Here is a 22766-nt window from a genome sequence, read left to right as displayed (position 1 = left end):
GTCTGATCTCAGCTCACTTCCACTTATCTTCCACTTATCCCATCACCCCTTTCACTGAGGTCATGTGTATATTTGTAATACAGTTAGATTCTATTGTCACAATCTGCATTACATCCTTGGGTCCTCTAACCTTCTAAATGATTTTTTAATTTGCTTACATTAAGGTTTACTCCTTGTTAGGGTTTGAATATTTGTCACCTCTGAAACTCATGTTAAAACTTAATCCCCAATGTGGCAGTATTGAAAGGTGGGGCATTTAAGAGGTGATTGACTCTTGACTGCTCTACCTGGATTAAGCCAGTAGTCCCCAACCTTTTTGGCACTGGGGACCCATTTCATGGAAGACAGTTTTTCCATGGACATGGGGTTGGATGGAGGGTAGTTTAGGGATGAAACTGTTCCACCTCAGATGATTAAGCAGTAAATTCTCATAAGGAGCACACAACCTAGATCACTTGCATGCACAATTCACAACAGGGTTTGCGCTCCTATGAGAATCTAATGCTGCCACTGATCTGACAGGAGGCAGAGCTCAGGTAGTAATACTCACCCACTGCTCACCTCCTGCTGTACAGCCTAGTTCCTAACAGGCCATGGACCAGTACTGGTCCACGTTCTAGTTCATAGCCTAGGGGTTGGGGATGCCTGGATTAATCCATTAATGGATTAATGAGTTATGGAATGGGACTAGTGGCTTTATAAGAAGAGGAAGAGAGCTGTGAGCTGGCACACTCAGCCCCTTTGCCATATGCTGCCTCAGGACCCTGCAGAGAGTCCCCACCAGCACAAAGGCCCTCACTAGATGTGGCCCCACAACCTTGGACATCTCAGCTTCCATAACTGTAAGAAATTTTTTTTCTTTATAAATTACCCAGTTTCAGACATTCTGTTATAAGCAACAGAAAATGTACTAAGACATTTCTTATACTATAAATATCATGTGTCTGCCGTTACAGTATCATACAGAACACTTTCACTGTCTTAAAAATCTTCTGTACTTTGCCTATTCAGCATTTTCTTCCACTTATCTTTTTACTCTCTCTAGTTTCACCTTTTCCAGAATGTCATATAATTAGAGTTGTATAGCATATAGCCTTTTTAGACCAACCTCTTTGTCTAGGAATATGCATTTAAGGTTCTTTCATGTCTCTTCTAAATCTAATAGGTGAGTTAAACTACAAGCAAGGTGGTTGCTTGTAGTTTTGGGTAATGATGAATGAAGCTGCTATAAATATTCACATTCAGGGCTTTGTGTGAACATGTTTTCAAATCAGTCAGGTAAATACCTAGGAGATTGACTGCTGGATTATATGGTAAAATTATAGTTTTGTAAGAAAACACCAAACTGTCTTCCAAAGTGGCTCTACTATTTTGCATTCCCACTAGCAATAAATGAAAGTTCCTGTTGCTCCACATCCCTTACCAGTATTTAGTGTTGTCAGTTTTTTTTTATTTTAGCCATTCTAATTGCTGTCTAGTGATATCTCATTGGTGTTTTGTGATTCCCTAATCACAAATGATAATGAACATCCTCTCATATGCCTCTTTGCTATATGTACATCTTCTCTGGTGACATGCTTATTCAGGTCTTTTGCCCATTTTGTAGTTGGATCAGACTTGCATACAAGTCTTATCAGATAGGTATTTTGCAAATATTTTCTCTTAGTCTCTGCCTTGTCTTTTCATTCTTTAACAGTATATTTTGTAGAATAGACTGACTGATTTATTTATTTATTTATTTATTTATTTACTTACTTACTTACTTACTTACTTATTTATTGAGACAGAGTCTCACTCTGTTGCCCAGGCTGGAGTGCAGTGTGCAGTGGTCTGATCTCAGCTCACTGCAACCTCCGCCTCCCAGGTTCAAGCAATTCTCCTGCCTCAGCCTCCCAAGTAGCTGGGACTACAGGTGTGTGCCACCATGCCGGGCTAATTTTTGTATTTTTAGTAGAGACGGGGTTCACTATGTTGGCCAGGCTGGTCTCAACTCCTGACCTTATGATCCGCCCGCCTCGGCCTCCCAAAGTACTGAGATTACGGGCGTGAGCCACTGTGCCCGACCTGTAGAGTAGAAATATTAATAAAGCCCAACTCACCAAGTTTTCTTTCATTGATTATCCTTTTGGTGTTATATCTGAAAACTCATCATCAAACCATAGGTCACACAGATTTTCTCCTATGTTTTTTTTTTTTTTCTAGAAGTTTTATAGTATTGTGCTTTAATTTAGGTCTGTGATCATTTTAACAATTGATGATTGTATCTTTATAGTAGTCTTGAAGTATGGTAGTGTTCGTCCTCCAACTTCGTTATTCTTCCGTATTTTGTTGGCTACTCTAGGTCTCTTGTCTTTTTGTGTAAACTTTAGAATCAGTTTGTTAATATTCACAAAATAGCTTTCTGTGATTTTGACTGAGATTAACATTGAATCTATAAATGAAGTTGGAAAGAATTGACATCTTAAGTTTTCCAGTCCTTGAACACTGAATATCTCCTCCTTTATTTAGATCATCTGGGTTTTATAATCTTCTGCATATCAGAAGATATGGTGTGCCCATTTTTTTAGATTTATACCCAAGTATTGCATTTTTTGTGCTACTATAAGTTATACTGTATTTTTAATTTTTAAATGTCAACCATTCATTGGTAGTATATAGGAAGCAGTTGACTTTTGTATATTAGCCTTGCATTCTGCAACCTTGCTAGAATTGCTTATTCTAGGAGTTTTGAGGGTGAGGGGCATTGGTGGTTTTTTTGTTTGTTTGTTTGTTTGTTTTGTGGTTGATTCTTTACAAATATCACCTACAAACAAAGACACTTTCTTTGTCTTTGTTTACCTTTTATTTTCTTCTCTTGTGTTATTGTACTAAGATTTCTAGTATAATTTTGAGTAGGCATGGTGAGAGGAGACATCCTTGACTTGTTCCCATTTTTAGGGGCAAAGCATCCAATTTCTCATCATAAAGTATGATGTTAGGCTGTAGGGTTTTTTACGTTTTTTGTTGTTGTTGTTGTTGTAGATGTTCTTTCAGATTGATTTTTCACGTAGAGAAACATTGCTGGGACTTGCTGACCAGACAATATAGTTGTCTTTAGGTGCCAGGAGCTTCTGTATAGGCCCTTGAACCATTTAGAAATTAAGGGAGGCTTAGTAACTTTCAAGAGGACTAGAAATTAATAATCAGAGTTCTGATAAGGATCTAGAGCAGCCTAAACATCTCACTGGGGCCCACTGGCCCTGAAGGAGAAAGAACATCCTGGTTCTTTTCTTGCCCTCTCTCAGAATGGTTTTTTGCAAGTACAGATGCAGTGGGCGTGGTTCTGGGAGTGTGGAGAATAGACAAATTCAATACCCTAACACTCTGGACCCCCGCCCTACTTATCTGCTATTCCATTCCTCACCCCCTTCCCCTGTGCACACTTGCATTCTCTGTGCTCAGACATAATCACTACTCCTTCAACACCTGCCCTGTTTTTCCACATCTTGCTATTTTTACACAAGATGTGTCTTTTGTAGTGCACGTGTGTTGGTTGAAAATTTACATTTTCAAGGTCCAGTTCAAATGTTTCCTTTTCTAGGACTACTTCCCAATCTTTTCCATCCAAAGTTTGCCTTGTTCTACATGAGCCCCTGTGACTCTCTCTTTACACCTCTGTCACTTCTGAATGTAGCACCGTGTGCGCTGCATCTATGGGCCTACCTTTCCCACCACCTTGGGCAGACTGAGGCAGGCCTATGTCAAATCCCCAAACCTGTATCACTAGTGCTGGCATGGGGACTGCTTCAGAGGCAGCGCCCAGTAATGCTTATTGGTTGAATGAAATTACTGGCCTTGAATATTTAGAGACCTCTGTCTATTCTCTCCATGTTTGCTTTCCCCTGTATTCTTTCAGTCCCTAGATGTATTCTGGGATGCCACAGCGTTTCTTTTCTTCATGAACAAAAATCAGGGGAAATTACCATTCATTGCAGACCTACTCTATTCACCCGTTGACTTTAGAATCCTGGTATCCCCATGTTATCAGTTAGGGAGTTTGGGCTCTGAGGCCAAGAAAAATACCTCTTCTAACTGGCTCAAACAATAAGGGAATTTACTGTATCTCCTATAACAAGACACATAGAGTTTGAGTGGTTCCAGGGGTGGTGGCTTAATAGTATCAACAAGAACCCTATCTTTCTATATTTCTTCTCTGCCAACCTCAACACACTAGCTTCTTCCTTGAGCTTACTCAGTGCATGGCTACAAAATGGCTGCAACAAATCCAGGTATAATATCCTGGCACAATAATGATTAGAAGGAGGAGGTTGCCTTCTCTTCCTTGGGTCTCTCTTTAGAATGAAGGAAAGTGATTCCGGAAGCTTCTAGAAATTTTCTGTCACAGTTCATTGACCAGAATTGACATGATGATGCTTGAGCCAACCACTGCTAAAGGGATCAAGATCATCATGATTTGTTTAAACCAATAGTGGCTTTACCTGGAGGCATAGGAGGGAGGGGTGTATACTGGAACAAAATGAGGGTTCTTTCAGCAGGGAAAACGGATAAATGTTGGGAAACAAACCACCAGTGTCAGCTACACCCTTATTATGGACAGAATTGTTTTATACTGAATTTCAGGGAGGTTAACCTACTTAAATAAGGTTCCACAGTTGATAAAAACAGAAGTAGGGTTCAAATCCATACACCAAAGCCCATCCAGGTACTTTCTTCTGCGCATGTGGACCCAGAGTCAGACCACATATCCCTGGAAACAAAAGCCCCCTTTCTCATGGTGAGCACTTCAGGGGTTCAGGCAATCTCCCTGCTTTCCCTAGCCCGACCTTCAGCTGGGCATTTGATCTGTTTATTAAGTTATGACTCAATGGCGCTGCAAGACATTCGGACCTAGTTTTAGATTGTCAGAGGAGGTTCAGGGGATGAACATCAGATTCCCATTCTGTGCCGAGAAAATTTGGTTGTGGCTCTTTCTCTTTCAGTGCCTGAGGATTGGCAAGGGGCTTCTGCTGGGTCCTGCTTTGTTTAATAGAAATGAAACCTCCAAAGCAGGAGGGCTGTTTTGGGAAAGTGGCCACTAATGGGGCCCCATGGGGCAGGGGCCAGGCCTGCACTGGGCAGTTTGCATATTCACTTTTACAAACAGTTGGCTCAGAGTCAGCAGTTAATGGAATGGGAATGATGTTCCTGTACCAAATCGTTTCCTGAAAAAAACATTTCCAATTGCAAACATATCTTGGCCTTTCTTCTTGGATTTGTTATGTCTCTGTGAGTGAATTAAAGAGGCAGGGCAGAGGGGAATGTTTCTGACTGGGGATTTTTCATCTGAAAACATTTTTAACAGTGATCTACGCAGAAAAAGAGATCCTGTTCAGATCCACCTTTAGGAGTCCTGGCTTCAAATATTGCGTTGCTAGTCACACTTTAGAGATGTTTCAATACCTCTCTATTTACAAATTGGCTCACTTTGGCTGTACAACAAGTCTTGGGACAGATGTGACTTTACTTCCCTTACAAAATGTAAGCTGGAAATGCTGCCCCAGAAATGTGCGTGCGTGCGCATGCACACGTGCACACACACAGGCTAAAATGTAAATGTATTTTGTTTTTCTGGGAAAAAGGTAAAATCCTTTGCGTCCCATACTCTGCTTTGGCAAATTCTGTCGCAACTCATAACCTGTGTAGTTGAAGGGTAGTCTTGACAGTTTGAATTATGTATTCAACAAATATTTCTTGAGTGCTTACAATGCTTGAGATGTTGTTTTAAGTAGTAATAATAGCTGCATATATTTACCTAGCTCTTACCATCTGCCACGCATGCTTCTGGGTACTTTGCATATATTAACTCATTTAATCTTCTCAGCAACCCTTGGAGGTCTGCAATATTGCTGTCACTCCCATTTTGCAGATGAGAAATCTAAGGCATGAGAGGTTGAGGAACTTGCCCAAGGCCACAGAGCTGGTGGATGGTAGAGTCTGGATGTGAACGTAGGCAGCCTGGCTTCTAACCACTGTACCCTCTGGCCTCATCGAGGATCTAATAGTGAACAAAAGAGAAATAGTGCCAGTCCTTACAAAACTTACATTCTGGTGGAGGAGAGTTAACAGACATATACATTATTATTTCAGATCATGATGAGAAAATAAAACATGAGAGAGAGGTGGGGGGCGCTAATCAGAGTCTGATAGAATAAAATCTCAACTCCTGCCTATGACCTGAGTATGATGGGACGTCACAAGAAAGCTTGAAGTGGGAGAATGTGTGATCCTATTTACATTTTTATAGAACATTCTGGCTGCACTGTGGGAAGTAGGTGAGAGTTGGGGAAATGCAAGCAAAGCAGTAGAGCCGTCAGAAGGTGGTTCTGATAGACCAGGCGAAAGATAACGGTGACTCAAGTCAGGATGGTGGAGTGGGGAGATGGTGAGAAGTGGGGAATTGGGTCCTGGTTTGGAGGCGGAGCCCACAAAACTTGCCAGTGTTTTGGACGGATGTAAAAAGTGAGGAAAATGAGAACTTAAGAGCGATTCCTCGGAGCTTGGCGTGAACCATGGTGTAAATAGTGGTGCCATCTACTGAGGAGGATAAGAATCAAGAACGTTCATTTTAGTGCTGGTATGGTGGGTATGAGGGTGTTGAGAATCACAAGTTCTGTCTGGATGTGTACATTTGAGATCTCTACAAATAGAATTAAGAGGATACATTGAATAAGCAATTAGATTCATAAGCTTGGAGCTCAGAGTCAGACCCGGGTTGGAGATTTAAATGTGGACATGGACATTAGTTGAATGGGATGACCTAGGACAACCTTATCCACTTAATCTCTTTAAAAACTTTTATTTTTTAACTTTAAGTTCAGGGGTACATGTTTGTTACATAGGCAAACTTGTGTCCCGGGGGTTTGTTGTATGGATTATTTTCCCATCAACTATAGACTGGATAAAGAAAATGTGGTACATATACACCATGGAGCACTATGCAGCCATGAAAAAAAAAGAACAGGATCATGTGTTTTGCAGGGACATGGATGGAGCTGGAGGCCATTATCCTTAGCAAACTAACACAGGAGCAGAAAATCAAATATGGCATATCCTCACTTAAATCATGAGAACACACTTGACGACCTTGTGATGGAAACTTTCTACATCCATGCTGTCCAGTATTGTAGGTACCAGCCACCTGTAGCCATTGAGTGCTTGAAATGTAGGTGGTGCCGCTAAGGAGCGGAATTTTTAATTCATTGAAATTTAAATAGCTCAAGTGGCTAGTAGCTACTGTATTGGACAGTGCAGATCAGTGTAGCTATAGGAGAGAAATTCCCAGGCAGGAGCAAGTTCTTTCACTGGCCAGTAAGCCTAGCCTTGCAGCCACGTTTAAACATGACTTTATTTCCACTGCTTACTGCATGCACAGCAATGCTTGTTAACAAAGTAATGAAAACGGTGCTTCTTTGTGAGAAATAGCCTGGGAAAGAAAGGAAATTCGTAGTTCTAGGGGAGATATTAGAAGAAACTATAGAAGTCTAAGGAAGCAGTTGTGCTTAACTGGAAAACAAACACAATCTGTACCTACAGAATCATTTCTTTTGGCTTCTCTGGGCCACATTGGAAGGAGGATTGTCTTAGGCCACACATAAAATACACTAAACACTAATGATAGCTGATGAACTATTAAAAAAAAAACCTCCAGATAATCTCATAATGTTTTAAGAAAGTTTATGAATTTGCGTCAGGCTGCATTTAAAGCCATCCTGGGCCACATTGCAGCCCGTGAGCTGTGGGTTGGACAAGTTTGATTTAAGCTTTGAAGGTACCCCTTCTGTGTTTCTGTCATGTTTTATGGAGAATTCTATGAAATGGTAGGTGTCTATGAATGTGGAGATTCAAGGTGGTGACTGGCTGGTACCCTATGTGAATGTCAAAGGCCCGCTGCAAAGGTACTAAATACCAGCCTCGCCATGCAAGTTGTGTCTCTTAGGGCGTAGAGTGTTTCACTCCCTTTGTTCCTCATTCTCCTTTCAGTCCAGCTGCAGCTATCAGTGCGTGTACTGATGTGAAAGAACTCTTTGTAAGTGGCTGCCTTGTGCTTAGAATTTCTTGCAAGTCTATGCTGGCAGTTGGTGAGGCCAGAGTCAATAAAAAAAAATAAAATGGAAAGATGGGACGTTGCTTTTATTAAGGTTGATTGCAGCTGCTGTATTAGCTCTTTAAGAACCTCTTGGTGACCAATGCCTCTGAGAAAATGGCCTTTCTGTGCTTAATTGGCGAAAAGCAAGGGGATTTAAGTCACTGCTTTTAGGAGGGGTAATCCAAGGTCAGCACTCACCAAATGTCTGTCACACAACTGGTTTTGTGGGAGGAATTTTTCTGTACTAAGGTTCCATATGGGGGCTGGGCACTTGGAGGAGCGTGGGCTGGTAATCTTTGGTAGTTTTTACCTGTTTTTGTTTTTCTTTCTGAGGAAGGTAGAATTATAGATTTCTAGGATTCAAAGACTGTAAAAGTTTACTGTTCATCCAGTCAAACTCTTATTTTCAGCTGAGGAAGTGGGCCAAGAGAGATGAAGTGCCTGGCCCCAGGTCCCACAGCTGGTTCCATCTCAAGGGACAGGACCAGAGCTCAGGGGAGGGCCAGGACTGAGGTATTTTTGAGCGGTGGCTGGGGTTGGATGGAGGTGGGAAGGCAGATAATCAGGAGAGTACCTCAGGGAAGCCAGGAGAGGTGAGAAGTCAGAGGAGGGTGGAAGTGAGGATGGAAATGCTTTACAACGTACATATAGCCTCAAACCCATGACCCCGTTCATCCTGTCAGCAAACAGTCACTGGGCACCAGACAGGAAGAAGGGACAAGCAGGAGGCAGAGACTCAGAAAGAAGCCAGCGCCCACCTCACTTCCATTTATTCCGAAATCTTTTCTGAGAGGAGGGAGATTTCTGTGCTTTTGAGACCTCACTGCTTCCCTGAGGAAGGCAAGTGAAGTGACAGCTGGCAGAGGTGAGATTAAGGGGACAATTAGGTCCTTTCAGCCAGGCGACGCCATGAATTGATCGTAGGCTGAGTAACAGCTGTAATCTACCCTTAGTGGGTTTTTTTCTCAATGTCAATATCTAACACCCTTGTTAAAGAGTTCCGACCCCCTGCCGTCTGTCAGCTGAAATGTGACCCTGCTCTTCCTTTTCTTCCAGTGTCCGAGCTGCAGGAGGAGGGAATGAACGCCATTAACCTGCCCCTCAGCCCGATTCCCTTCGAGCTGGACCCCGAGGACACGATGCTGGGTAACTGTGCTCTTGTCTCTGAATTCGCTTAAGCTTTCTCGTGCCAGCACCCCCACTGAATTCCTTTTCTTTTTAAAGAGGAGAATGAGGTGCGAACAATGGTGGATCCAAACTCACGCAGTGACCCCAAGCTTCAAGAACTGATGAAGGTAAGAAGAAATCAGGAGCGGCTTCAGGTGCCTCACAGACCCACCAGGTGTCCATATGCCACCTGCTCTGTGCAGGCACCCCACGAGCCCCTCCGTGAAGGTAGAAAGTCATGGCAGCCCCTGCCTCAGGCAGTGGGTGGTCTAGGAGATGGCCATCGAAAACGTAACCAATTATGTAAGCGTGGGACGTGACAAATGCCCAGTGAGTGGTGCTGGTCACAGCACCAGACAGTTCAGTACAGGTAAGCTCACGATGGCCAGCATTCCAGAGTGCACAAAATGCTTATTTTCTCAAGGACTTTCAAAAGCAGGCAGTAAAGTAGGAATTAGTCTCATCCCTGTTTTCCAGATGACAAAACCAAGTCTCAGAAAAGCCAAAAGGTTTGTTTATGGTCATAAACAAGGAGACGGAATTCAAGCAGAGATGAAGGAGGTGAAGTGACATATTGTGCATAATGTACCTGCGCAGTGGCTGGTGTGTGCTTGTCCTTCCAAAACTGTTTGTTTCTCACCTGCATCTTATTCCCTGTCCTATGTTCCTCCTCTTCAGCTTAACCAGGCTGCACTTAAGACAAAAGGCACTCACACCTGTCATCCCAGCACTCTGCAGAGGCCAAGGCGGGTGGATCACTTGAGCTCAGGAGTTTGAGACCAGCCCGGGCAACGTGGTGAAACACCATCTCTACTAAAAATACAAAAATTAGCAAAGTGTGGTGCCGCATGCCTGTAGTCCCAGCTACTCAGGAGGCTGAGGTGGGAGGATGGCTTGAATCTGGGAGGCAGAGGTTGCAGTGAGCTATGATCACGCCACTGCATTCCAGCCTGGCCCTGTCTCAAAAAAAAAAAAAAAAAAAGCACTGGATGTCAGAGTGATTCATTCCCCATGCAAATCTGAATACGCGGTTCCCCTGTGCAAGATCTGTCAGAGTTTCCTGTCCACCTCAGGTTGCAGTCCACTCCTAGAGGTGGTGTTTAGCGTCCTTGCTCTAGCTGCCTCTTCAAACCTCAGATTAACCACTACCCGGCAACACAGGGATGCCAGAACTGCTCCTCCCAGCAGCCCATGCGTGCTCCCAAAACTCCCCACTGCCAAAGCCTGGCTAATGCAGTCCACTCTGACTACAATGCCTCTCATGCCCTTCATCTGAAAGTCTCAGCACGGCTACTTGCTCCAGGAAGCTTGCTCTGAACTCTAGTGCCATGGCTCAGCCCCTCCATGGCTGCTATGGCCCTGTCCTTAGTTCTGTTGTCGTCTCCACGTAATATTATAGCAGACTTCTCTGTCTCTTTCACTAAATGGTGAACTTTTTGGGGTTAGAAACTGTCTTTTTTTTCTATCATTGTACCCCAAGGACCCAGCGCAGAATATCACATATAGCAGGTATTTAATAAACATTGGAGGATGGATGGAGGAAAGGAAGGAGGAGGAAGGGTGGGTGGATGAATGGGTAGGAATTTCAAAGTCAGCCAGGAGTATTCAGAAGTAAAATCAAACCCATGTGAGGGTTGGGCCATCTCACTAGGGACTAGAGGACTGAGGGCAGTCATCTCAGAGGAGATGTATAAATGTCCCTTCTGTCTGCTGAAGGGAGTCTGTGCCCTGAGTCTGTGCCCTGACCCCAGAGTTCAAGAGAAAGGAGGCAGCCTTGGCTAGGCCGCCATGCAGCCTCTTACTCCCCTGGATCACAACCAGAGCCCCACAGGCAGTTGAGCTATGCACGTTGGGTATCTGACCTTTCCTGATGCAGTCTGTGCTGCACCCACAGGTGACTGCCCTTGCCCAGTGAGACCCTAAGCCCTCGCCTTGCTGTGCAGGAAGAAGATGGAACAGTTGAGGTGCAGGCTCTGCCTGCTGCTGCACCTCTCCGGGGTGCTGGGCCTGTATGGGCAAGGGTAGGGGGAAAGGGTCTAGCCCTGGGCTTGCTCCTATCAGAGGGCATTCACCATGCTAGAATGGGTAAGCTGCTGCTTGCTCAGGAGACCCCTGAGGGTAAGCACAAGGTCAGAATGGGCTCCAAATGGTTCAGTCTTCAGTGTTGATCTCCCAGACCTAAACCTGTACTCGGGCCCTGTTTGAGGGAGTGGAGGATTGGAGATGCACATAGGCATGAGCCCTGGAGTGCTGACCAAACACATGGATCACTTTATAGCTACCTCCGTACTTCCAGAGGGAGGTTCAATTTTCTAGATCTAGGCTGATTTGACCACCTTGAAATCCTACTCTTTCTGGTCAACTCCTAGTATTCTTTTAAGGGTCTCCTTAGGAGCTGGGCACAGTGGCATGTACCTGTAGTGCCAGCTACTTTCAGATGAAGGTTTGAGGACAGAAGTTCGAAGCTATAGTGGACTATGATTGTACCTGTGAATAGCCACTGCACTCCAGCCTAGGCAACATAGCAAGACCCTACCTCAAAAAAAAAAAAAAGTCTCCTCAAACACAAGGCTTTCTGGAAGCCTCCCCTCATTTCTGATCTCTCCTGCCCACTCCCAGCCTGTTGGGGCCTCTCCTCTACTCTCTCATAGCACCATGTCCTTCCCACCCTAGGATTTGAACCCTTTATGTTATAATCCTTTGGTTGACCGGTTTTCTGCCCCCATAAGCCTCTCCAAGACAGAGGTGGGGACTTAACTGGATACAGTGCAGTGCCTGGTATACAGTAGGTGTTACAGTTGCTATCTTCCTGTCTTGGGACAGTGGAACAATGTCCTGTAAAGCCTCCAGGCTCCAATATCAGCCCACCCAGGGATGGCAATGCTGTCTGGCTATTGCTGTGTTATAAAGGCAGCATATTTATGCTAAGGCAAAGACATCCAACACAAAGGATGATGTCCACTTATAAGAAATTGGAGAAATGTCAAAACTGTAGTGGTTCCCCCAGGCCTGTGGTCACGGAGGAAGATTGAGTACAAAGGGGCCTACGGAAGCATCTTACGGGGGAGGGAACTGTTCTGTATCTCAGTTGTGGTGGGGGTTAAACTACAGTGCACAATGACCAAAACTCATCACTGTATACTTAACTCTTTTTTTTTTTTTTTTTTTTTTTTTTTTGAGGTAGAGTCTCACTCTGTTGCCCAGGCTGGAGTGCAGTGGCACGATCTTGGCTTACTGCAGCCTCGACCTCCCTGTTCAAGCAATTCTCCTACCTCAGACACCCGAGTATCTGGGATTACAGGCACCTATCACCATGCCTGACTAATCTTTGTAGTTTTAGTAGAGACGGGGTTTCACCATGTTGGCCAGGCTGGTCTCAAACTCCTGACCTCAAGTGATCTGCCTGCCTCGACCTTACAAAGTGTTGGGGTTACCGGTGTGAACCACCTTTTCATGGCTATACACTGTGAATGTTGCTTGCCATTAGAGTAAGGAATAATAGGGGACATAGATATTAACAGGGACACTGGTGCCACCAGCACTAGCAGGATGTACATCTGAAAATTAAGAAGGCCAGTAGGGCTCACACTGGCAGCTACCTGTGCACACACTGGTGTGGATAGTTCTTCTGCTTTTGAAATCTGAAGTTCAGGGCACAATGGAACACTCCCATAATCTCAGCTACACAGGTGGCTGAGGCAGGAAGATCACTTGAGCCCAAGAGTTTGAGTCTAGCCTAGGCAACATAGTGAGACCCTATCTCAAATAAAATGAAACTTAAAATCTAAAGTTCATTTAGATTTTAATTGTTTAGGATAAGAAAGCTGGTCTGTAAGAAAATAAACCATAACTCTTTCTTATTATTGCTCGTTCCCTCTCTCTCTCTGTGTAGGTATTAATTGACTGGATTAATGATGTGTTGGTTGGAGAAAGAATCATTGTGAAAGACCTGGCTGAAGATTTATATGATGGACAAGTCCTGCAGAAGCTTTTCGGTAGGAGAGTTCAGTGCTGCAGTGGATGTGTGTTTAACTGCAGGTGGTTGGATCACCTACTTGTAGCTAGAAGGAGTTATTCTCAGTTTACAGTGGCTTACCTGGAAGTGGATTACAAATGTGTGGAACGTGGAATAAGAGCTCAGTGAAGGCTTTAGATGTCCTCTTGCAATGTTTTACATGAATGAATTGTAGAGGGAGTCTCCACGACCAGGTGGGCCTGCTCCTTCTAGCAGCCAAGGGTCATCAGCTAGATCAAGAGACCCCACTATATATTAATAGCTAGAAAGCACGCCTCCTTCTCTCCAGAAAAGCATGCCTGTGTGGCCTCTGTAGGTATATTTACATGCATGGGCGTGAGTATGCATTTTTAGACCTCTGTCACCTTCAGATGCATGTATGTGTTCCTCTGTCATCTGTGGACTTGTGCATGTGTGTGTGTTCCTCCCTGGGTCGCTTTGCAGCTGTTCATGTGAAAATGTAAGGACAAAGGGGAGAGAAAGGAGAATTCAGGGGTAATCTTAGTGTTGAAAGGACAAATTTCAGCTTGAATGGAGTTAAGGTGTCCTCCACTGCTCCTAATCTAACTCTGGCCCAAACCTTCCCCTCAGATTCTAGACTTCAATCCTTAACTGCCCTCTGGGCACCTCTACCTGAATCTACCTTAGACTGAATTCATCCACTTTTCTAAAGCTGTTTCTTCCCCTGAGTTCATAGAATCCCCTCCCTTCCTCCTCTGCCCCCATGTATACAGGGATCAGCAAGACCCATTTCTACCTCTCCTGAATACATCCTCTGCCGTTTTCACTTCTCTGAACTATTGAAAAAACTTCCAGACTCACTTCTTTGCTTCCCATCTCACCTCCTCCACCTATTCCCTACGCAGCTAGCAGAGGAAACTTTTAAAATCCCAAGTCCAGTCTTGCAGTACTTATTTATAACTCTCAGTGGCTCTCTCCTGCTGGACAAAGTCCAAACCCCTTGTCACAACATTCAAAGCATTCCATCATCCGATGACCCCCAGCTGTCTCCTCGGCCTCACCTCCGGCCACTCCCACACATGTGGCTCATCCATGTGGTAATGCGTGTAAAGTGCTTAGGATAGTGCCTGACACATAGCAGATGCTCGATAAATGTCATCATTGGTTTTACTATTTTTTTGTATACCATTGCTGCATTTTTACATATGCCACACATATTAACATGCCTATACTTTTGCTCATACTAGTCCTTCTGCCTCTAAGGCCTGCCTTCCTCCTTTACCCACCAGGGCAAACCATTATTGCTCATCCTTCTGATCTCTAGAATTAATCAAATGTGCCTCCCTATTACAGCCTTTACAGTACTGTCACTTTTTTTTTTTTTTTTTTTTGAGGCAGGTTCTCGCTGTCACCCAGGCTGGAATGCAGTGGCATGATCTTGGCTCATTGCAGCCTTGACCTCCAGGGTTCAAGTGACCCTCCTGCCTCAGCCTCCTGAGTAGCTGGGACTACAGGGCATGCACCATCATGCCCAGCTAATTTTTGTGTTTTTTGTGGAGACAGGGTTTTGCCATGTTGCCCAGGCAGGTCTCAAACTCCTGGGCTCAAGCAACCTGCCTCAGCCTCCTGAAGTACTTACTGGGATTACAGTAGGGAGCCACCACGCCTGGCCCTATAGTCACATTTAGAAAAGGTAGTCATATACTCTTTTTTTTATGTTCCCCCCCTACACACACATATATGTATCTCTCTCTGAGGGACTATATATACACTTGCACATATATGCATATATGTGTGTAGATATATACAAATGTGTATATACATACCTGTATATACCTGTATTTATATTCATACAAATACAGATATATAAATACAGGTATATACCTGTGTATATACATACAAATGTGTATATACATACAAATGTGTATATACATACAAATGTGTATATACATACAAATGTGTATATACATACATGTGAGTATATATACATACTTAAGACTTTCCATGTCATCTGTGGCTGTTTAGGTAAATGTGCATAGGCTTCCCCAAGGCACGAGCCATGTCCTATGTATTTATTCAGGCTTCTCCAGCACCATCAGATTGTCTAGCACTTAATGTATATTGAGGCCAGCCACGGTGGCTCACGCCTATAATCCCCGTACGTTGGGAGGCCTAGGCAGGCAGATCACCTGAGGTCAAGAGTTCAAGACCAGCCTGGCCAACATGGTGAAACCCCATCTCTACTAAAAATACAAAAAGTAGCCGGGCGTGGTGGCAGGCGCCTGTAGTCCCAGCTACTTGGGAGGCTGAGTCAGGAGAATCGCTTGAACCTGGGAGGTGGAGGTTGCATAGAGCCGAGATCATGCCATTGCACTCTAGCATAGGGGACAGACCAAGACTCCCTCTCAAAAAAAAAAAAACAAAAAACTGTGTATTGAATGAATGAACGAATGAATGGCTAATGCAGTTTCTAGGAAGTTAAACTGATTTGGTTCTCAGACATCAGTATTAACGGGTGTTAATATTTAAGGGTGTATAAACTGCAACTGAATACAGAGAGGAAATGAAAAAGCTTTGGCACGTGAAGACATGGCTAAGCCGGGAACCTCACTACACATCTCTCCCAGTGACTACAGCTTTTAACTCCTCCAGCAGACATCTACTCAGGATCTGAAACTGCCAAAATGTTCTATGCTAGGCTGTCAGAGCAAGCAAGGTAGAACATGGCCACAGAGTAATGGAACATGGTCGTGAAGGAATCTTGCCTCCAGGAATGGTTACAAAACCATCCAGCGTCACATCTGTGCAACCCAAATCAGGCATTACATACAAGCAGATTAGATCATTTCAGATCTCACCCTTCATGCTGAAAAGGTGATTCACTATGGAGGTGATGCTTCTTTTGTGAACTTAAGTTTAGACCCTAATCTCAAAGGTCTAAGGCAGGGCATACACATTCAAAGCCTACAGGTAGGATAACCAGGTGGAGTGAGCCAGTGTGTAGTAAAAAAAAAATATATATATATATATATATACACACACACACACACACACACACATAAATATATACACACACACACACACACACACACACACATATATATATATATGCGCGTCAGGAGCTCCTGGGAGGGATCAGTCTGAAAGCAGAGATTAGGGCGAATGTTTTGGTTTGTTTTCTTTTTTTAATGACCCTGTGAGTGTAAAGGAGGCAGAGTTTCGAGTGAGCACTCTGACCTTACGTTCCCCTCTAGCTATTTTTCCTGTCACTGGTCATGTTAACCTCAATCACATTGTCAAGGTGGTATCATACTGCCAGATTTCTTCATTATAAAGTGACTGTTTTTCTCTTTTTAAGTAATTTATTTGGGGAGAGATACTTTGAGACTATGTAAATATCCTGTTCTCCTTAAACTTCTCCCTCTAGTTTTAGCATCCATTTAGAATGCATCTGCTGCAATTATTATGGTAGTGTTCTAGCAGAGATGGTCTCTTCTCTGTATTCCTTCTGCATTCATTAACTGGAATTCTAAAAGGAAGAGTTGTCATTTCTATTTATTTATATCACTGTGGACATATTTATTTTATACTTTGGGTTTAATACAGTACTACTTTATCGTTCACTTTTTTGCTCATTGGCTTCCAGTTTTGGCCATTGGGAGCTCTTTCAGGTTGCCTCCTGGACACTTTCAACAAGATGCCCATATGTGTATATATATATATTTTTTTTTGAGCATTTCCTTTGTTTCTCACATCATAAGATACTCCAAGACCATCTTATATTTTTCTTACTCCAGTCCTGAAATCAATCACTTTTCCAACAAGCCCTGATTTATTTTATTGGAGAATGGAATTTAGATATCAAGATTTGGGCATATTAGTGGATGTTTTTAACTTGTTGTCTGCAGCATAAATAACCAAACATCTGTACCTAGGTACAGTACCCTTACATGGTGGTGTTAACCAGGCATGATTGTTCCCAGAAATCCAGTTTCTAATCATACTGGGGCTTGAGCTTCCTTAATACTGAGTTGGTTGGGCAGCGAGCTGGCAGGGTCTGAGTTTGAGATTAGTAAAGTAACTATGAAACACTAGCACTTAGAAGATGATGGAAATGGCATAGGGGCCTCTGGTAGCCCAGGAGCACACACACTGACATCAAGAAAAGGATATAGGGCCAGGCATGGTGGTTCACATCTGTAATCCATGCACTTTGGGAGTCCGAGGTGGGTGGATCACCTGAGGTCAGGAGTTCAAGACCAGCCTGACCAACACAGTGAAACCCCGTCTCTTCTAAATACAATTAGCCAGGCATGGTGGTGCATCCTACTTGGGAGGCTGAGGCAGGAGAATCACTTGAACCCAGGAGGCAGAAGTTGCAGTGAGCCGAGATCATGCCATTGCACTCCAGCCTGGGCAACAAGAGCGAAACTGTCTCAAAAAAAAAAAAGAAAAAGAAAAAGAAAAGGACATGGAATCCAGGAAGCCATGTTGATTACATTGTGGAACAAAGACCCAGAACCTAGAGGCAGAAGTGTGTGAGAAGGTGTAGCAGTGTATTAGTCTGTTCTCACGCGGCTCATAAAGACATACCTGAGACTGGGTAATTTAAAAAGGAAAGAGGACCGGGTGCAGTGGCTCACGCCTGTAATCCCAACACTTTGGGAGGCCGAGGCAGGCGGATCACAAGGTCAGGAATTTGAGACCAGCCTGACCAACATGGTGAAACCCCGATCTCTACTAAAAATACAAAAATTAGCCAGGCATAGTAGCAGGCACCTGTAATCCCAGGTACTCAGGAGGCTGAGGCAGGAGAATCGCTTGAACCCAGGAGGCAGAGGTTGCAGTTAGCTGAGATCGCACCATTGCACCCCAACCTGGGTGACAGAGCAAGACTCCATCTCAAAAAAAAAAAAACAAAGAAAGAGGTTTAATTGACTCAGAGTTCCACGTGGCTGGTGAGGCCTCACAATCAAGGCTGAAGGCGAATGAAGAACAAAGTCACGTCTTACATGATGGCAGGCAAAAAAGCTTGTGCAGGGGAACTCCCATTTATAAAACCATCAGATATTGTGAGACTTATTCACTACCCCAGATTCAGTTATGTCCACCTTGATACATGGGGATTATTAAAATTCAAGGTGAGTTTTGAGTGAGGAAACAGCCAAACCATATTAGGCAGGGACCTCCTGATAGAGGGTTGTATATGTTTCATTGCTGTGGTGAAAGCCTGAACAGGTGAGCATCCTTGAGATTCCATGTGACCTTGGCTGGCAAGGACTGGCTGGGTGTTCTCCAATTATGAGCTCAATGGGGAGCAACAGCATACCTGGCTCACCTCTGTGTGGCCACATGCCCCTTGCTCACAGCAGTGTCTGCCTTCCTTGCAGGAAAATCACCCTTCTCAGAGGCCCCAGGCATTTCTGGTAGATTCTATCAGAAGAGCCTCTCCCTAGTCCTTCTTTCTTAGCTGCCCAACCCAGCTGCCCCATTGCTGCCTATATTCCCTGGGTCTTCCCACTTGCCCTGGCATCAGATCTTAGTTTAGGTTTTCCCAAAGCAGATGCTGAGACAAGGACATGGGTGGAGGAAGCTTATATGGGAGGTAACCTTAAAACGTACAAATAACTGAGTAGGGCATGTAAGAGGGGAAGAGAAAAGTACCAAACATGAGTATGTTAATCAGAGCAGCAGCCCTATTTCAACCAGGGCTCATAGCTGGGCCCTCTGAGAAACCATGTAACAACACATCTCAGAATCACCCTTCCCAGTGCAAGGTAACAAGGGCATTTATCCTATGGCTCCTTTCCCCCTGTGGTTGAGGGTTGCCTGTGCAGGAAATAAAAACTTCCAGGTTGTGCTTCTGGTTACAAGAAGAGGCCAGAGATGGCCATCAATGTGCTAGGAGCTGTCTGCAGCTACAGATGAATGCAGGTGGGCCAGGGAGCTCGGGGAAGGGGCATCGCCATCATCCAGAGAGACCACAGGGACAGCAACCCTGCTGTGGGGACACTGGCCACTTCTCTGCACTATTGGTGTTGCTGCCAAGAAAATAGTAGCCGCTGGCAACGCTGGCCTGCTTCTTCATGACATACACTTCGTCCTCTCACGGGAGCAGTCCCAGCCCTTTCCAAACTTCAGAGCAAAGGTTTCCCAACCCCAGAATGAGGAGGAAGTTCCTTCCTACCCCAGCCAAAACACCTCATTTCTTGACCAGGATTACCCTCTTCCAGGGTGATTGATAGAGGAAAGAGCCTTAGGTTTCCCAGAATATTCTCTTACTCCATGGCATCAATAAGAAAGTCACAGAATCATCCAAAGTTGGGACACATTTCCCAATGCCTCAATTATGCGGGTATGTCCACGGTCACCTGGTTATATTTACATTCACAACACTTAGGCAGTAGGTATGACTGAGTGACAGATGGGATAAGCGATTCCAGGACGATGCCTACACAACATAATTCATCATTTCATGTGAACATGGCCCACTGCCTGTTTCTTATTGAGGTTTCCTGGCTTGGGATGTCTATGTGAATTTCCTTATGGTATGTTTCATTTGACTGATCCTTATCTTTGAACAGGTACATGTGCTGGGAACAGAAAAGGCCTATATTCAGGGATGAGAGTCATAAGGTTCCAGGGCTCTTCCTTCTGGTTTTCACAATAACATGTGACTGAAACAGGTATCATTCTTCAGGCTTGAGACCAAAAGGTTGCCTGTGGCAATAAAGTTCTACAGGAGGATGGTTTTGTTTTGTTTTCTTTGTTTTGTTTTGTTTTGTGTGTGTGGTTTTCTTTTTCCCTGATAGACCCTAAAGGGTGCAATTTACACTGATCTTAATCTAGTCTGATAATAATATCCACTAGGCAAAAACCATTTGGTGTGCTATATGCTAACTGCTGAGTTTAGGGATATAAAAGTAAATGTGTCATATTGCTGTCCTCTGTTGGGATTAAAGGTGTGAGCCACCTCACCCAGCCAGAGGGGGCATTTTGAAAATTGTGAGTTCTTTAAACTCACAGCCTGGTAGTATACAGATCTGTAAGAGATCAAGTAGGAGTTTGGGAAAGGTTTTGGGAAAGGTTTCAGGGAAGAGGGGGTATTTTGGTGTTTTCTTTTTGTTACTTTTTTTTTTTTTTTTTTTTTTTGGAGATAGGGCCTCACTCTGTTGCCCAGGCTGGAGTGCAGTGGCACAGTCATAGTTCACTGCAGTGTCGCCCTCTCCGGGCTCAGGAGATCTTCCCATCTCAGCCTCCCAGGTAGCTGCGATCACAGGTGTGCACCACCACACCCAACTAATTTCTGTATGTTTTATAGCGATGGGATTTCACCATGTTTCCCAAGCTGGTCTCAAACTACTGGGCTCAAATGATTCACCCACCTTGGCCTCCCAAAGTGTTGGGATTAAAGGCATGAGCCACCTCACCCAGCCAGAGGGGGCATTTTGAATGGGGCCTTACAGAAAAAGATCTCAAACATATAAGGAAGGAGAAAGGGCACTTTAGCCAAGACAACAAAAGAGTTTCCAGGAAGCCTCTGTTAATTTTGGTGCTAATGGAGGGAAAATGCTGTAGCATCCAGGAGCCAGTGGGTAGGTGACCATCAGGGTTGGGTGACCAGGATATGAGGCTAACAAAGAAAATGAGACCCAGCTCCCAGGTGGTGGTTTTTAGCACCATTTTCCAACAGGATAAGCCAGGACTTCTTGGAGAAATGCCTTATTTTAGACCTGGGGCAGGGAATATAGATGAGCCTAGAGCATCTTGCAGTGCCAAAAAGAAGTGCTAAGAAAAAATATATATACACGCAGCCACACATTGAAAATGTCCAAAACCAACCTGAGGGAGCTCCCAGTGGCTAAAGCTGGAATTATTTGGGGGAAAATTAATAATAGTAGTATTGGATTATAATCCAAAGTCTAATATAAATATCCTTAAATTGATACTGATATAAATAAATAGCTGAACAAATAAACGGGAACAAAAAGACAACTCTTCCTTATAGAATTTCAAATACTTTATGTAGATACAACCCCTTCAAAAAAGGTGGCAATTAATTCTACAAATCCTTGAGTGGCTGATTTTAGTGACAGGCTTCCCGTGATTAGGGTGTGGAAGTGGGGATAGGGTAGGGGGAGGATATAAATAAAGGTTACTTCACTTCTGTGGTCTTCCTCCCCGGCCTACCCGTGGGAAAAATGTAGGAACAACCAAGCAGTCCCGACCATCCCTTCTCAAAATTGTCAAGGTCATGGTAAAAACAAGGAAAGTGTGAAAAACCATCACAGAACAGAGGAGGCTAAGGAGACATGAAGAGCAGAAGTGGTATCCTAGACCGTTTCCTGAAACAGAAAAAGGGCATTAGAAAAAACCTAGTGAATCCAGATAAGATACGGGGTTAACAGTCATGTACTAATGTCATACATAAATAGCTGTGACATATGTACCATAGTAATGTGAGATGTTAACAGTAGGAGGGGAAACTGAGTTCGGAGTGCATAGGAACTGTCTGTACTGTTTGTGACTTTTATATAAATCTAAAAACCATTCTAAAATGAAAAGTCTATTTAAAATAAAGGGCCCGGCACTGTGGCTCACACCTGTAATCCCAGCACTTTGGGAGGCTGAGGTGGGTGGATCACCTGAGGTCGGGAGTTCAGGACCAGCCTGACTAACATGGAGAAACCTTATCGCTACTAAAAATACAAAATTAGCCAGGCATGGTGGCGCATACCTGTAATCCCAGCTACTTGGGAGGCTGAGGCAGGAGAATCGCTTGAATCCGGGAGGCAGACATTGCAGTGAGCCAAAATCGCACCATTGGACTCCAGCCTGGGCAACAAGAGCGAAACTCTGTCTCAAAGATAAAAATAAAATAAATAGAGGCTGGTTGTGGTGGCTCATGCCTGTAATCCCAGCACTTCAGGAGGCCGAGGCAGGCAGATCACTTGAGGCCAGAAATTCAAGATCAGCCTGGCCAACACGATGAAACCTCATTTCTACTAAAAATACAAAAATTAGTGGGGCGTGGTGGTGGGCACCTGTAATCCCAGCTACTCAGGTGACTCAGGCAGGAGGATCACTTGAGCCCAGGAGGCAGAGGTTGCAGTGAGCTGAGATCGCACCACTGCATTCCGGCCTGGAAGACAAAGAGAGACTGTGTCTCAAAACAATAAATAAAATAAAGGAAGAAGATGAAGCTCACATTAGAGGACCGTGAACTAAGAGTTTTAGACTGTATTGTTTGAGTAGTGGCAACTAGTGATGGCTTATGAGCAAAACAACACAATCAGAAATGGGGCTTTAGGAAATAACATAGGAGCAGTATGGGGGTTGCTCAGAGACAGTGGAAGGAACTCTAGCAGAGCATCTCCTCATGAGAAAAGGATAGTGTCAAACTAGAGGAGTGACAGTTTGGATGGGGAAAAGCTTGAAGAGGACCTAGAGATGTAGGGAATGAGTAGCCAGAGTAAACCAGGCTGATTCTATGTGGTG

General features: G+C 44.1%; 1 protein-coding gene across 1 annotated transcript in view; it reads left to right on the top strand.

Annotated features, from left to right (window-relative positions):
• The window catches only part of PARVA (parvin, alpha), a 175868-nt gene that overhangs the window by 109182 nt on the left and 43920 nt on the right, over nt 1-22766 (top strand). The window contains exons 2-4 of the mRNA XM_011973037.1: nt 9182-9271; nt 9350-9420; nt 13185-13287. Of these exons, the coding sequence (XP_011828427.1) occupies nt 9205-9271; nt 9350-9420; nt 13185-13287 (241 nt within the window). The 5' untranslated portion in view covers nt 9182-9204. The remainder of the gene's footprint in view (nt 1-9181; nt 9272-9349; nt 9421-13184; nt 13288-22766) is intronic.

Source organism: Mandrillus leucophaeus, unplaced genomic scaffold, assembly GCF_000951045.1.
Source record: "Mandrillus leucophaeus isolate KB7577 unplaced genomic scaffold, Mleu.le_1.0 Scaffold1332, whole genome shotgun sequence".
Lineage (NCBI taxonomy): Eukaryota > Metazoa > Chordata > Mammalia > Primates > Cercopithecidae > Mandrillus > Mandrillus leucophaeus.
Note: the sequence above shows the minus strand (reverse complement) of the source record. Positions and strands in the feature narration are given on the sequence as shown.